The sequence below is a fragment of the Chiroxiphia lanceolata genome, chromosome 5, assembly GCF_009829145.1.
Source record: "Chiroxiphia lanceolata isolate bChiLan1 chromosome 5, bChiLan1.pri, whole genome shotgun sequence".
Lineage (NCBI taxonomy): Eukaryota > Metazoa > Chordata > Aves > Passeriformes > Pipridae > Chiroxiphia > Chiroxiphia lanceolata.
The window spans coordinates 20561748-20578891 of NC_045641.1; the positions used below are offsets into that span (position 1 = coordinate 20561748).

The following is a 17144-nucleotide window of genomic DNA, read 5'->3' on the forward strand; positions in this document are numbered from 1 at the left end:
ACAGGACAGAAACAGCTTGGAGAAGCAGAAGAGAAGCATAGCAAGAAAGGGCACATGGTAAATATTTGGTAAGGTATTTTTAAGGGAACATGAGTGAAATAGAATCCACAAGAAAGAGTGCTTGCAGGAAATTGAGCGTGCTAAAACACACTATAAAGGGTTAAGGACGGAGATGCAAACAAATAGAGAACAGACTGTGTGTTACCAAGTTGCATTTGATTGCACTTATTCATTTATGTATTGTAGCTTTTGGCTGCTGCTGGCAAAAAAAAGAATTGCAGCATTTTGACTTGTGTTTAGCTTTTCCTGGTGGTTTCTGTTTTGTTTTAATAAACACATGATGCTCATCTGAACGAATAGAGTGTCCCTGGCTCTAACAGAACAGTGTTGGCTTGCGCTGATCCAAATTGCCTGACAGACTCTGTGTGCACTTCTATTCATTGTATTTCACTCCAAATTTATATGGCCAGTTAATCAGTAATTTGCACAAACCTGACAGGAGCACCTACCTGTGCCTGTCTATGTAAGGGCCTGTCAGCAAAAGCACTGTAAAATCATCTTTCTATGGATGCATAAAATATGTTTTCCTCATTTTAGAACTGGCCAACACAGGAACACTTTATTTTAAAAAAGGAGCATGATACAATGAGTGATGAAAATCTATTGCTGGATATTTCACCAATCGCTGCCTAATCCCTCCAAAACAGAGGTCCTTCCTTTAAAGTTGCAAGCCCTCATTCAGGCATTCATGCTGAACACAAACACTACAATCTCCACAGAGCAGCTCTAACAGACACATGATAATAATTAATAAAATCACTCAATTGTGACAGGTGGGCTCAGAACCTGCTCCAGTTGAACTTGTCACCTGGGCCAGGAGCTGTTCGTGGCCTGCTTTGAGGGGTCTAGGAGGATTTAGGTAATGCATAAACTTACAAAGAATCATAGAATGGTTTGAGACAGAAGGGGTCTTAAAGATCATCTAGTCCAACCCCCTTGCAGTGGTCAGGGACACCTTCCAATAGACCAGGCTGCTCATAGAATCATAGAATATCCTGGGTTGGAAGGAACCTCAAAGATCATCTTGTTCTAACACCCCTGGACAACTTCCACTAGAGCAGGCTGCTCAAAGCCCCATTCAACCTGTCCTTGAACACTTCCACAGATGGGGCATCCACAACTTCTCTGGGCAACCTATTCCAGTGTCTCACTGCTCTCATCACAAAGAATTTCATTCTTATGCCCAATCTAAACCTACCCTCAGTTTAAAAACATTGCCCCTTCTGTCACAACAGGCTCTGGTAAAAAGTCTCTCTTCATTTTTCTTTAGAGTCTCCTTTAAGCACCGAACCTTTAAGGCCTCCCCACCCGTGCAGAGTGCAATTTTTACTTGGAAATGCTGCTGTCCAGTATGTATACATACATGCATGATGCTTTCCTCTCTGCCCTCAAAAAAACCATAGGTCTAAGTCCCAGAATTTGTCCCTATAATTACTGGTCACAGCTTTACAATTTTCTCCTGTCTTCTTAAAGGCTTTCAAGAACCACAAGTCATGCTCCTAAAGATCAGAGGATGAAATTTGAGATGCATGGAAATAAATAGCAACAGAAAGCAGACCCCCCAGTAGAGCGTACTCCTACCAATGACAAGCCACTGGTTGGGGGACTTATTTATCTGCTTGTCGATATTGTGATCAAACCATTCTCAAATAGTATGTTAACCTAGAACAACTGCAAGACTCAGAAACCTATCTTTAAAAAAAACCAAACCAAACCAACAGCATCATTTGTGCTGTAAATAGAGCATCTGGTTTTGGTTTCCTAACAGTCAGAGTTGACTCTTCCCAAGAACTGGTAACTCTAAACCCTCTGCCCTTGACTGATGAGCTGGGCTAACCACCTCCAAATAAAGGAGCGACATTTCTCACACATCTGGCAGCACAATGCATCTTTAACCTATTGCTTAAATAGGTGCTGCCAAGGCATCCCTAGGAAAAAACACATGACAAAAGATGCAAACCCATGAGTAAAGCCATTCGAACTGTTACTACTTTCTTACCAGAGGAATTGCAGGACAAGTTGGGTACAGCACTTGCCTCACACACAGTCCAGGCTATGGTGATCCCACTTCCTGATCTCATTGTGTTCTGATGTTTTAATAAACACAGAAGTATGCCCTGCAAAACAGCCAACGCTAACAAACAGAAGATAGGTCTCCACCAAAACTGCTGCTGCAGAGCACAGTGTTATTCTGGTTGTAACAAGATGAGTTTCTTCTGTGTGTTTGTACCAGGGTGGAGAGGTCACTGCAAGGCTGCTTGGCAGCTGGTGGGAACATTTTTCTTCTCACTGGTAAGCACGTTTAGATATACGAGTTAGCAGAGCCAATAAGAGCCAGCTACACTATAGAAGGGGAACAGAGAGTAGTGTAAAATCCTCCTCCTTGCATGACCAGTTTCATCCCACAGGCCTAATTCTTCAGACAGCCTCCAAAGACTTCTGCTGAGCAGCTTTCAATATGTATCTTCTGAGCTCTTAGGCTAAATGTTTCTTTTATGGCACCCAATGATGTGGTTAAAAGGTCTAAGCAAGTATATTTTACAATGTTTGCCTTGTACATGAGATACTTCAGTATATCTATATTTAAAATCTGAATTTACAGTAGCTGGTCCATGTATTTAGAAATTTTGTACAGTAGATAAATTCAAACACAGCCTACACTTTCTATAGGAGAATATATATCTAGGAAAGTCTTCAAACACGATCACCATATATAAACACTTTTAACTGTTTAAAAGCAAATAAGCTGAAAATTTATATGGGTACATTAAGACATAAAATTTATTGCACCGATGTGTAGGGATAATAGGAAATATGCTTCCAAGTGTAACGCCATTGAAAACAGAACCTGCATTCCCCCCCAAACAACTGAAGGACAGTCAGAATTCCAGTGTTTAATAAATGTTCTGAAGCATTTATTTGTCTAGTCTTATTTCCAAGTAACAGAATGCATAGCTCCATTGTTCCAGGAGTACTTCTAAATTTATGTATGGTGCATAAGGAAAGAACAAACTATTATTGCAATAGCTGAAAACTGCAAGTTTTTGTTCAGGCTGTGTATTTCATGAGAGAAGTCCGTCTACGGACTCAAGTAAAAAGGAATGATTTTACGGGCTAGTTTACCCTGTAAAATATTCTCCCTAATCCTTGTGAAAATATACTTCATGCTAATCTTTCTGCCTGAAAGCATTTTTGCAGACAACTTAGAATATTTCTATCACATTTTATTAGCTTTAAGCTGATCTAATTTCTCTAATTTTCATCAGGTTTATTAGGATCTGTCTAGATATCAGGTTTTTATAGTTGATCTGGTCTTATATAAAACCCTCAAACCGGTATATTTTAATTTCCCGAGTGGACATCTATCTTCATCTGCATCTTGTAAAGTTTGAAGTACCTTCCTGGTCCTTACTTAACTAGCAGCAATGACCTATGGATCAGGTAGTAATAGCATCCAATTAATGAAAATGTATAATGTAAAGTAGTATCAGTCACAGTGCAGCAGAGATATTTGCCTGTTCATGCTGCATGCCCTGGATGTGATATACCAGCAATCTGCAGCTGTGACAGAGTGCTAGCACAAGAATAAATTCCTACCCCTTGGCCTGGTCTTCTCAATGTGAATTTCTAAAGACATTCAAAAGCTAATATTTTGTGCATTTATGATAGACATTAGAAACATTGTAACTTCAAGCTTTAAATCGAGCTCATGACAGTAGGATAACCATGGAGGCTCATTAAACATGCAAGGCTAGAACCTGCTGGGCACAGGAAAGCTTTGAAGCACAGGAAACTCGCCTGTTGAATACTTTGCCCTTCCAAACAAAGCTAGAAACCAGTCCAAGAGGACAGAAATCCCATTTCAACACCTGGAAATTGCAGTATGACTGAGTCTTCAACAAGAGATGAATTTCCAACAAGTTTTTGCTGTATCTGTACATCACCTGTAGAGTCACATCAGAGGAATCTTTACTCCAAGGCATAAATGAATTGTATGCCCTATGATGCTTTGCAGGTCATTTTTTAATACAAACTACCATCAAATAACTATGCAACATCCACAGGAAACAACAGAAGTTGCACATTGGTATTTGAGCACAGATTTCTCTCACAAGCTTTCTGTAGTACTTGAATGATGACGTAAAGAAAAGCAAGTAGGAAACTCATACTCTACTATTCTCCATTTGTTTGATGGGAGAAGGGCAGGCATGAACTGTAACTGACAGAGAGATTCATAAATGAGTTACTAAAGTACTGAAATGTAAGATATCTGAGATTTTGAAGATAATTCTTTGATTATCTCTGAAATCCATGTTTGCTTGCTCTGAGAAGTCAATAGTAACCACCATGGCTTTGTCTCGACTGGTTCTATATCAGCATCTGTAAAAAACTAGAGTTCATTCATGCTGAGTACACTGCAATTTGATACAGTTAACATGACTGGCAAGTGATCTCCTATTATTGATTCAAAGAAAGATTGCACAGAAAAAGCTTGGTGCCAAAAGGTGAAACCATGCTCAACAAGAGACTCGAGCAAGGAGGTTACTGCACTATGAAGCTGAGCAAATTGAAGCCTCGATGTCTTGAGGCTTGAAGCCTCAAAGACATTACAAGCCTCAAAGTCTCCTGGCAGCAGTACCAGTGTTTTTATTCGTTTGCAAACTATGTGAGACATGGAGGTGAAAAACATTACATAAAATGAGAACTTATCTCATGGTAAGATCCAAAAAAACAAAACGAGCACCCAGAGAACTCTGGTACATTGCTTAAATCAGCCATAGTACTACACTTTCCTTAAAGTTTGGGGTAAACATCTTCAGGCAGAAAAATCACAAGCATTTCAGACAAAAAATATGTCTTTCCACTTAGCTTTCAAACTGCAGTGCCTATAAAGGACAACCACTCCCCTTTGGCTCGTCCCTGCTCACAGCAACTAGAGGAAGGCCCAAAGTCCATCACCACTTCCAGCTCTGCTACCTTACAGGGAGGAAGACGGAGCCAGGACTCTGCCTCTTGTTTTGGTCTCCATCACCAAAAGGGTTTATAACAGTCGCCTCTTGGCTTCAGGTCTAACCCTACATGGCCATTAAAAATGGTGTGCAAGAGCACTATTTCCATGCATTCCAGAAAGAACTATGATTGTGCAGTAGGAAAACTGTTGTCCAAACTAGTACACATTGCCCAGTATATGGTCAGCCACCCTACTCTCCCTGCTAACTTGATGTTGGAAAGCACCCTCTGTCACCAAAACAGCAAGAAATTCTCATATAGTCTCACCCACTGATTTTAGAGAAAGCACTGAATTACCTTTTGAGAAAAAAAGACAACACATTTTTTGCTTCAACATTCATAGATTTGCACTGTTTATCCCATGATCTGATATGTAGCAGTCTGTAAAAGTACACAGTTAGATGAGCATGCTTACTGAAGTTTCAATTTTACATATACTTATTTGACTCATTTGGTTTTTAAATAAGGTTTTGAAATAAGGCACTTAAATACTTTAAAGCCAATATTTAACATTTAGATTTGTTTAGACTGAATATAAATATTTATTTAGACAGAGTTAGGCTTGTGTCAAACAAGAGTATTCAGCTAAATTGATATAATCATTCAGTAACATTAAACCAACTTGGGAATTCAGACAAGCCTTTGAAAAGTAAAAGCATTAACAGTGCACAAAGGTTTACAGAAAAGAATGAAATGAGAACATGGTGAGTATAATTTTTTTTTCTCTCTTCAGAAGCTGGCCAACCTCTGGGACATCTCTCCCCCCAGTACAACCATCCAGAAGACAGAGCTATAGGGAAACTGCCTACAAAGTGGAATGGGGATTAGAATTGCATGTGTTGGGTGCTTTTACTTTTCAGCATCATGTTGAAAAAATTGATCCCTGATGCTGAAGACAGTAATACTGGTGGGATTCAAATACTCTAGACATTAATGAAATCCCTCTCACTTTCTGGCAAAGGATTTACACTGTCCCTACTTCCACTTCACAGTGCCTTCAGCAAGAGAAGCAGGGGTTTAATATTGAAGGTCTGCCAGTATTCAGACTGAGGAGGTTGTAATTCAAACAGCAAAGGAAGCTCACCGTTCTCAGCCTCACCAGTACGTACAGCATGCTCACTGCCAAAGGAAGAGCTAGGGGAGGGGGATGGACCCCTACCTCCATAGACAAAAGAAAAAAAAAATCAACAAGACAGCTACACTACTGATTTCAGATGCCACTGCTCCATCTGAGTACATCTGGAAAAAAACCCACCAGGCTCCATTACGTCATTAAACAAACATCTACCCTCTCAAAACCAGCTCTGATCAGCAGGACTGCTGTTTGCTTATTTGAAAAGGTTCCTTACCTTGTAATGTCTTTTTCATTTCCTTTCAGTCTAGGAAGTCCAAGAACCACTGACAAAGCAATCTACCATACTTTGTTAGATGGTTGATTTCACCCTACCAGGCACCAGAAACACCGAGGTCTCAATGCAACATCTGCAGTCCTGGTCCCTGTCACACAGCAAGCACAGCTCATAGAGCTTGAGGAAGTGCACTGGGTATCTTACAGATGACACCAATGTAATATTTCATTAAGGTTTATATTAGCCTTTAAGCAAAAGCGGGACAGGAAAATAAAATCTGCTTGGGAGAGGAAACCACCTTTGTCTAGAAGAATCAATGTTCCTTACCTGCTCCATCACTGCATCAGTATGGGATGGCCATCAACCTGTTGTAGATGCATATGGAGAAACTTAATTTCTATGAAAGCCAGGGCACTCTCTTTCATACATTCTGGAATACTGTAAAAATATTCATATAAAATTCCCACAGTGATGTAGGTAGCCTGACAGGGATCAGCACTTTTATTAATAATGCTTTATTTAAACTTACTGGAAATGCTATTTGATTTATGAAGTCCTTTGGAAGCTTCAGTGATTTGCACAAAATCACTATGGTCTGTGTTTAATGATTTGGGTGACATAGTACTTACTGTCCTATCATCACCAACCCTACCCAAAAACATCTTTTGACATATGACCTTGTCTAATTAAATAAACAGAGCAATTTAGATAGGCAGAAGGTAATTATAAGGACTGGATGCTGGCCAGTTCAGTGAAGCAGGAGTACCATTCTTCGAAAAAAAGCTTTATGTTGTTTAGCAAATTTAATGACTGGAAGCTTTCAAGAGCTTTGGACTTTACTACATCCAGCTAAGAAACATCCAAGTGTATGGCACTCCATACCACAGTGGGTGACAGTTGTGAGGTCTTGGGCAAGACTGCTTCTTTCAAAAAGATGTCTGGAAATGAACGGCTTTCTAACCTGCTCCTTTCTAGCCCTATTTGTCTATATCTTAGTTGGCCTCTTTTTATTTGGATGAAGAATAAGAATCAGGACTGTGCTACTTTCACATCTTTTTTTTTTTTTTTTTTTTTTTTTTTTTTTATTCTGGGCAATTGTCAAATCCCATTTCTTATGGAAGGATTTCAACTGTTTTTCACTACCTCTAACTTATTTGCCAGGGCTTCCTGTTTTTAATGGAAGATAGACTGGGAAGAAAGAGGATAGCGAATAATAGTGCAATAACTTAGAAATAAGTCACTTCTTAATTGCTCCATTACAATTACTAGAAAAACTATGTTCCTGTATGGTAAAGCCTTGATGACAGGGCCCAGTGACAGCAGAGGGAAGAAAAAGGTCTTGTCTCTTCTGTGTGAAGCTGGACAGTTAGAGACATTTCTTTTTGTGTATTTAAACTAATATTTTTTTCCATATAAATATGAGATCTATCACATGGTCATTTCCCACTGAGGTTCCCAAGTGAGCCTGTGCCAGTGCTCCCCCATCACACCCATCCAAAGGATGTCACCGTGAAAAATCCCTGACTTCTTTCAGAGGGAACAGGATGGAGCAAGAATGAATGAAATGTTTGTAAAGGCCTCATCCTATCTGAGTGTCCTTTCAAATCCCAGCCACCAGTTGGCCCTACACTGAGCTTTTTGTTCCTAGCACGTCTGAAAGAGGTCTGAGCATTAGTTTAGCCTACTCTGGTAAGTCGTTCTTCAAAAGCCTTTTTTAGCCTGCTTAATTGCATTGAAATCTTTATACTAAACCAGCCAATGTTAAAAATCTCTAATGTTCTTTCTTTGGACAGGATGCCAGCTTTACAGAATCATAGAATGGTCTGGGTTGGAAGGGACCTTCAAAGACCACCTAGTTCAGCCCCCCTGCCATGGGCAGGGACATCTACTAATAGATTACACTGCTCAAAGCCCCATTCAACCTGACCTAGGACACTTCCAGGGCTGGAGCATCCAGAACTTCTCTGGGCAACCTCTTCCAGTCTCACCACTCTCAGAAAATTTTTTTTTCACATATACAATCTAAAGCTACCCTCTTTCACTTTAAAATTGTTTCCCCTTGTCCTGTCACTACAGGCCTTGGTAAAACATCTTTAGCTCTCTTTCTTATAACCCCCCTTTATATACTGGAAGGCTGCTATAAAATAAGGTCTACCCAAAGCCTTCTCTCCTTCAGGCTGAACAATCCCAACTCTATCAGCCATCTTTCCAGCAGAGGTGTTCCAGTCCTCTGACCATTTCTGTGGTCCTCCTCTGGACCCGCTCTAAGGGGTCCATGTCTGTACTGGAGACCACTGAGCTAGACACAGAACTCCAGGTAAGCTGCATTTTGAATGATGCTTCCTCATTTCCAATAGCCTCCCTGACCCAGAGTGCAGATGCTCCATCTGCCTTTCCCGCCCCTGGCCATTCAAAAAAACACTCACGGACCCCAGGCTTTCGGTCTCCCAGTTGCCCCCAAGGGTTTAACTCTCCCCGTCCCCTCTAAAAGTCTTCCTCCTTGTACACTGAACACAAATATGTAAGATTTTTAATTTTTGTACCCCATGCTGTAGAAAAAAAAAAAGGCAAAGAAAAGCTGGAAGCTGCTGCAAGCATGCCATGCCTTCCCTGCAGCTCCGGCTTCAGCTGAGTCCTGGCCTTTGCACCTTCAGAAAATCACTACTTTTATATCGTGATAAGACCCAGGTGCCCCAGTGCAATCCAGAACACAGACAGACACAGCCCAAGGTGTGGAGGCAAACCCAGTTTGCTCATGACTGACAAGCAAATGCCATATCCCTTGTCCCTTCTGAAACACCCCTCGGCACAAACCTTCCCCAAACACAGATTCAGTTTACATATTATTTAATAACACCCCAGTACAAATGAACAGCTATCACAAGAAAGTATCCAGTTCTGACTTCTGAAATGATTTTGGTAAACTTCTTTTTCCCCCACTCAGGTATGGTTGGGACTAATTACAGAGAAGCTTCCTGCTCAAAGGAGCAGTCTTTCCACATCCATTGCCACACCTCAATATGGACAGTGTTTTAAGCCACTATTAAGATCTGAGATTCCATTCAATTGATACAAGAGGAAAATTATCCTTTTAGCAGGTTACTAAAAGCACACTGGCTTCTGTTGTCCACACGGGATCTTGAAAACTGCCTGCCTGTGTGGAGCTCAACATTTTATACTACTGCAGAAACGGAGCAGAATTAGGAAACAACTATTGATAAGTATGAAATTGTGGCACCATAAAAGCCCCATGCATAAGACCAGTCTAAGGAGAAAGAAATAAAGAAAACCCCCAGCCTTCATTTTTCTTTTTTTTTTTTCCTTGGTTGCACAGTTGGAAATTAATTCCCTGCTGTTTCATATTTCCTATACTGATTAGAAGTGTTATCTACTGCATTATTCTCCTCAAGGCTTGGATTTGCTAGGTGAAAGCATCATTAGAAACAACAGGGCTGATGTAGGGAAATAGAGCTGAATTGAAGAATTCTTTCACAATATGAGTAGTAAAACATATTTTTCCCAATAATGTTTTATACATGGCAGAAATTGCTTTTCCACATCAAAGTCAAGACACATTCAAATCATGAATTAGTGCAAGAGCCTCAAGGATAAGGTATTTACATTTCTAGGAACAAACAGACTTGTAACAAGCAATACTGAGTATTAATCCTGGTAAGCATGAAAACATGGTTTTCTGGGAAAGTTTCTGAACATCTTTTTGCCCTCAGAAACTAGCAGAATCAAGTATTGCACACGTCAAGAGAGCTATACATCTCAGTGTAGAAAAAGAATCAGAAGTTTCTTTGAGTTAAACCTCTCACTTTCTCATCTAGGAGAAACTTTAAAGTATCAGTAGTCTCACCATTATTCTAAGAACTGTGTTTCAGACATGAAAGGAGCAGCCTGGTTTTCTACTAACTTTTTTTCCTGCTTATCAGAATTAAACAGTAAATAACTGTGCCATTAACTTGCTCAAAAATGTAAACAATCTAATTTTAGTGAGAATGGTAAAGGAAGATAAATACACTGGATTCAATTAATGCTGATGCTAGAAGTTGTAGGAGTAAGTCAGCACTTCTTAAAACTTTGTTCATGCCGAGATTCCATGAGCTCCCAGTTGTTTTATCCTGTTTACGTTAGACATTCTGGCACAGTGGTGACCCAAATAACCTCCACATTCTTCTCTTAGAGTTATAGTTAAAAAATAGGGCTCAGGTACAACACTTTTTGACTTACAGCATCCTGTCAACTGCATTTGATGGTCAGGGGCTGCCTAGAACCACATCACCACCAATAAGTAATGTTTTAACATTAAGTTTAAAAAAGTCTTATCTTGATGAAATCTTGTGCATGAGATTCTTCCAAAATGCACAGATGTGCTTTTCAGTCCTGTTTTTAAAATGTTAACTAGGCAAACAGGAAATTAAAATAACTCATGAACTTTCTCTTTAGTCAGTCTTAAAGAGTGCTGGAGTCTTTGCTAGCATTTACAGGAATGTTTCAACACCTCTTGATCTGCTGAAGCTCTGTTTTCTATAAATGGGTTAAAATATGTGTCATCACTTAAAATACGACTTCTTTCAGAGTTTATTTAATTAATTTGCCTTAGAAAGAAATTGGTCAATTTAATGTTAGCACTTACATATTGAAAAAGGTCATTCTTGGCCCTATAATGACAAAAAATGAAAGTAGCATTCCTAAGGTTTATTTGTCATAGCAGAATGCCATTCTCATAACTTCTGACTGTATATCATTAGTTCCTCTTTTTTCCCTCCCAAATTCCCCAAAAATGTGGGTTCCACAGAAGTTGAACTACTTTCACCTTGTCAGCACTCAGTGGCTCTGCTCTTTTTCTCATGCTCAAGTCTGTCTGGGATGCTCAGACTAAACTTTATTATACTTATCTCCAGTAGAAACTCTATCCAGATTTCAAGCACTTGAACACATCAGTGTCTCTGCACTTAGATGCCAGAGCCACCTGAATTCAAAATGAAACACATGCCCTTGACTGGCAGGAGTGGAGGACACGAGCATGTGCATAATGCTGAGGTGTTTGCGCTGTAGCTCTGTAGTGAGAACATTTGTTTTAGGAGTTGGGAAACCTTGGTTTGGGATGTTAAGCGCATCTGCACCCAACCCTCGATGCTTTGCTGCCAGATGCCTTTTCCATATCCTCAGATATGCTGTACTTCTTATTTCAGTAATACAAAACAAAACTGCAGTGTCACACTTACCCTGTCAGAACACAACCTACAGTCTTGTCTTGGAAGGCAATACACTTTTACCCAGTTATTTCCTTTGGCTGGAGAGAACCCACTCTCTGCTAAGCACCGCTGTGAAATACTCATCTATAAAATAACTCTTCCTTGAATGTTTGCTTTCTCTCCTGAAAAAGGATTTGGGAATAGTAGGAATATAAGCACTCACCTCTTCCAAACTCTGCATTATAATCTTTATGACATGTTTATCATCAACCATGTTTAAGCTTTTACCAGGATAACAACTTTGCAATGGCTTTGCAAAGTCTTTGCAATGGTTCCCGCATTAGTCCTGACTGAAAATGGGGAGAGCTAAGATGTAAGGGACTAATATGAGAATTGTGTGGAATAAAAAAAGAGGGTTTTACAGTCTACCAAGGGACTGGCAGCAGGCCATGAAAATGCTCGATGCTAGTGCTGTACATTAGCAAAAAATATCGAGAGTTCCTCAATTTACATAAGAAACATTTCTAATAGGCACAGTACAACCAGTTCTCAGATGTTGACTCCTTCCCTCTCACAGCTCCTAAGTAAGTCCACAAGTCCACAGATCATCAGAGCTCTCACAGGAATAACAGCAGCAAAGTCTGGCGCCTGCAGTGTGCACTTTTTGGTGTTGCCATGGTGATCTCCAGCATGCTTATCCCCTGAGAGCTCAGCTCAAAATTCAGAGGGAACCAAAGCAGGACAAAGAAATGACACCCAAGCAAAAGCAACAGAGAAATTATGTGTAATGAGCACAGAAACACACTTTCATAGGGAAGATTTCAGAAAAGAGTTATTCTTAGAACTGAGGAGTCTATAGGAAAAAAGCACAGTTTTCATAGTCCCAAGTCTAAACCGAGGTGGTCTATGGAATAAACCCAAGAATTTCTAACCCCATCTCTGTTCATGGATCACTATTTGGCACAGGGTAAGTCTCCAATCTCTGTACTGCAAAAATCCAGATTTGTACAGTAAGGACAGAGGATAAGGGATAACTAAAGCAGATAAAAAGAGAGAGATGTCCTTAATAATGTAGCACTGTAGACCAGCAACAGATCTCTATATAACCAGAATCTGACATTTATTGTTTAGAATGCTACATTTCCCTATTCCACGAAAAGAGTTAATAAAAACTTCTTCAGTATTTGAGCAATTTAATTTTTTACCAGCTACTTTACATCATCTGTTGGTCCTTCCAGCAGTTATACTCTCTTACTGCACTCTCAACAAAAGGCAATTACATTTGTGCAATTGGTTTCTTCACCATATTCACATTCTCACAGTCCAAATAACAATGGACATAAAAAGGGTTGTGCAGCGTTAATTGGCCAAGTATCCATTTGTATGATGCACTAGTGTTTATTCAATACGTGTCTCTCCTCACTCAGGTCCCTTGGTTAGTCTCTCTTTGCTATCCACTCATTGAGTGAAGTCTCTGTGCTTTCCCAGGCTATAACATCCCTGATTTTCAAACTAGCACAGGATCAACAACTGTTGGCTGCAGGAAGGGCTACAATCTTCGGTGTTTATCATTTTTTCTTTAGCTCCTCTTCCAAAGGGTGCTGACACTCACCTTGAGCAGTTTTCCTGTATTTTAAGCTTTCTTGATCCCTTTTAACAGTGACTGATTTATTTCCACCACGCACAGGTATTTCTACTCAATTGCAGGGAAAGAGCTTGAACTTTAAAAAGATCCCTGCAAAATCACTGATTGCAGTAGGCTTAATACTATGGTTCTTACATGCTTGTACCTTGATCCCTTCAGGAAAGTGGTTTTATTTACTGTGAATAAAGACGAAGATTGACAGACAGCCTTCAAATTAAAGCAGAAGCCAGAAAATGTCTGATTACTCATGGAACTAGCATTTAACAGCTTAACATACTCTTTATTTAGATATCATTTTGCATATTTTACCCATAATGAAAGCAAACTTGTTGTGAACAAAATCATCAAGATTGCTCGCACGCTGACAGACAAGAATTTTAATAAAATTTGCACTTATGAGATCAATTTATACTAACTTCCATCTCACAGATGCTTATCCCTTTACCAGGGCTGGTGAATGGAAAATTGAGACCCTAGTGTAATTCCAACCACTTCCAGAAAACATGCTGTAATATGCATCCGCTTAGGGAATTTACTTGAAAAGCTCTACTTTACTTACTGTAACAGCATGCACTATACCACCCACTACTTGTATGACAATATCTTACAAGGATATGGCAAATCTTTAAAACATGCAGATGAGTTAAGCACACAGAGGCTGTCAAATATTTACCTTGCCCAAGAACGTTAGATGGATTAGATTAATGCCAAACCGATAAATGTAGTCCAACTTCAGTAAAGGAGTTGGCAGAGCAGGACAAGCATCACTGCAGAGATGCTCGCCTCAAAATCATGTGTTGTAAAACATCAGATGTTCTCTTCTTCACCCCTCGCCTTTCCTCTCCCCTGCTAGTCAGCAATTGGAGTCACAGGCAAGGCTTCTGTCAGCTGCTTGACAGAGGCATAAGGAAGATCATAAGTTGAACAACCCACTCAGGAAACCTCCTTTTGCCTCTACTGTCCCACAAGGTCACAGTTTCAGTTTTATCTACTGAATCTGACAGTAAGAGGCTTGCCCCTCTCTCCTCAAGTTGTCCTGCCATTCATTTCAAAGGAAGATCTTGGGTAAATGTTATACTTTGCCTAACATCTGAGCAAAACAGTTGATAGCTGGTTTATCACTAGAGAGAATCTATGTTGTCTCTAAGTGCAGTAGTCCCTTGCTCTGAAAGGTAAATCTCTGCTTTGTTCTGGTATTGGCATGCAAGAGGTGATGAGAAGACACTCCTAGAACTGCTCCAGCAGAAACTACTCATTTTTCAGCTCTTGGTCAGCTTTGATTTCAGCTCTTGCTTAGGTGTGAGTTTTGGTTGCAGCCATACTTATGGCACCCATGGAAGTGGCAGAAACCAGCAGCCAGGGGAGATGGGAGAACCAATCTACCTTGGACCAGCATAGACTGGTATCCATGAAAGTGACTGCATAAACATGTCCTGACACAACTTAAGTAAAAACCTTCAGTAGGTTTCCTGCAACTGGAGAAAGAAGCACTGCCTGTCACCTTGCCAAAGACAGCTTGCTGGGAGATGTTATCATTGTTCATTCTTCTTTTATGAGAATAAACATCTGCTTTTGCATAACAGTACTATTTTCGGGGTGCTACATTTACTTACAATAAGGTTAGCACATTCAATTTTGCTCAAGTTGTGCAAAATAGATGTATTTGGAACATTTTCCTTTATTTAGTTTTTTTTTCTGTTTCCATTCCCTCTCTACATCATTTACGTGTTCTTTTCCTTCTGGTCCTATATATACTTCAAAGACATATTTTCAAAGAACAAGTTCTCTCAGCATAGCTTGTCCCCCAGCTGTAAAAGCTTTGCTCACATATACCTCCCTTAGGAAAGATAACTTCTTTTCATAATGCTCCTTTAGGCAAAATTTGTAATCATGCAAACAGGTAGAACGTTCCCATGTGGTGCAGCTCAAGAAGGAAGCATACGCTTCCTGCAAAGAAAACCCAGGGTAGCACCTCAATTATTTACACCCCAGATAAAATCTATATCCTGCAGACTGGACCACTATAAACAAATACTATCCAATTTATCTTTCAAGGCAAACAACTGAATAATTCAAAAATAGATGGATGGCCTGATTTGAGTTCGCTTAAATGTATGAAAAACCTGGCAGTGCAATGAATCAGCTCTATTGACCACATGTACCTTCCCTTCCTAGAACCATCCCAGCCTTTGAACAGGATCTCCTTGGCTTTGTGACCAGGAAGAGCTCTCTACAGTCATTCAGTTCCTGGATACTTCTGATGATGCACTGGCAACCAATGTCACTGCAAATCAAAGACCAAACTCTTCCGGTGTTTTCTGCACAAAATGATACAGCTCACACTTGCTAAAGATGCTGACTGTGAGAAGTGCAGGAGGACTTGAGGAATCTGCTCCACCACTCCTGATGAGAGATGTACTGTATGTTTCTGATTGTTAGAATGGAAACGGTATTGTGACCCTTTTTCCTCTCTGAATACCCTGAAGAGTCAAGTGGCCAGTAGTGTGTGGTGAAGACTTTTGGATGTAAACTAAGCAGAGAATGCCAAGGTCAAAACTGCGATTCAGCAACCTCAAGATTAAAAAAAACCCAACCAAACAAACAAAAAAAAAAAGCAAAAAAGAAAAACAAACAGAAAAAACCACATCAAAAAACCCCACCCAAACCCCAACCAACCAACCACCAACAACAAAACAGCAAAAAAAACCAACCCAAACCTCAAGTTCTAAAAAACATGCTTCTTGAAAACTATGGCAGGTCCATTCAGTCACCTGGAAATTTCCAGACACATTTTAAAGAAAACACTATCTATGTATAAACAAGAGTTGCAATGTTTCACAAACTTGTAAGTTCCCAGCAACTGTAACTTGATATGATTCAGTTAACTCATCATGGCTAGGCTTCGATCATTGAGGTCTGTCAGTTAACTAGTTACAAATTAAAGTGGTGCAATATTAAGGAAAATCAGCAAGGATAAACAAGATTGTATTTTACATATCGCTGGAAGACTTCTGTTTACAAGGTCATTGGTTTAGTTACTGACAGTGAGAAATTTATTACCTAAATCTAGAAATTTTTATGTTTTGACATTACTTCATGACATTGTGCTTGATCAAATTGAGTGTTGCAGTAACAGTACACAAGAAAATTGTCTAGCTGTCCAGAGGAACGGCTATTTTTAAATACAATGTCTTTTGTACTACATTAATTGAATCAAATATGGTTGAGGCTTGCCTTGAATTTAGCCCTAAAAATTATTAAGCAGAGAAGTATTTAATTGTTACTTTAATCCTTGTTAAATTCTTTAATTAAATATAACATCAATTGAGCTAAAGATTATTATGAAGATTTTTCTCAACTAGTACATTTAAATGCATTATAACAGGGAGAAAAACAAAACAAGAACACAAGCTGGGCTTAGTAAATAGATTCATATAGATTCACATAAATTAAAAATTTACCATTAAAAGTAACACCCTGAATGCATGGGGCATTTTTTCATGTTTACTAGCACAAAAGTAACAGCAAAGGTTAAGAGCAGTGGAGGTGGTGTAGTCCATACAAAACAGTGCATTAATCAAACAGTTTCCATTTAGCAAAGTGAGAGACCAGTTCACCTAAGACCACCGCTTAAACAACATCATTACTATCACAAAGCAAGAGGATGCATAGCAAGCACAGAGCAGAAGTCCTTTGCTATGAAGAGACCGATAACACACGTGCAGTCAGGCTACCCCAGCACCAAACCCAAGGGGATCAGCAGCACCAAGGCCTTATATGGAGAGAACCCCTCAAAGCCCTGCTCCCTGGGTTTTGGAGGCTTGGAGTGTGTCTCAAAAATTAGTTAGACTTGAAATAAATGGGGCCTCCTAAAAC

At 39.7% G+C, this 17144-nt stretch overlaps 1 protein-coding gene across 1 annotated transcript in view; it reads right to left on the reverse strand.

Annotated features, from left to right (window-relative positions):
* The window catches only part of PLXNB2 (plexin B2), a 100087-nt gene extending 93303 nt beyond the window's left edge, over window positions 1-6784 (reverse strand). The window contains 1 exon segment of the mRNA XM_032687924.1: window positions 6747-6784. Coding sequence (XP_032543815.1) covers window positions 6747-6755 — 9 coding nt within the window. The 5' untranslated portion in view covers window positions 6756-6784.
* Window positions 6785-17144: the final 10360 nt, after the last annotated feature.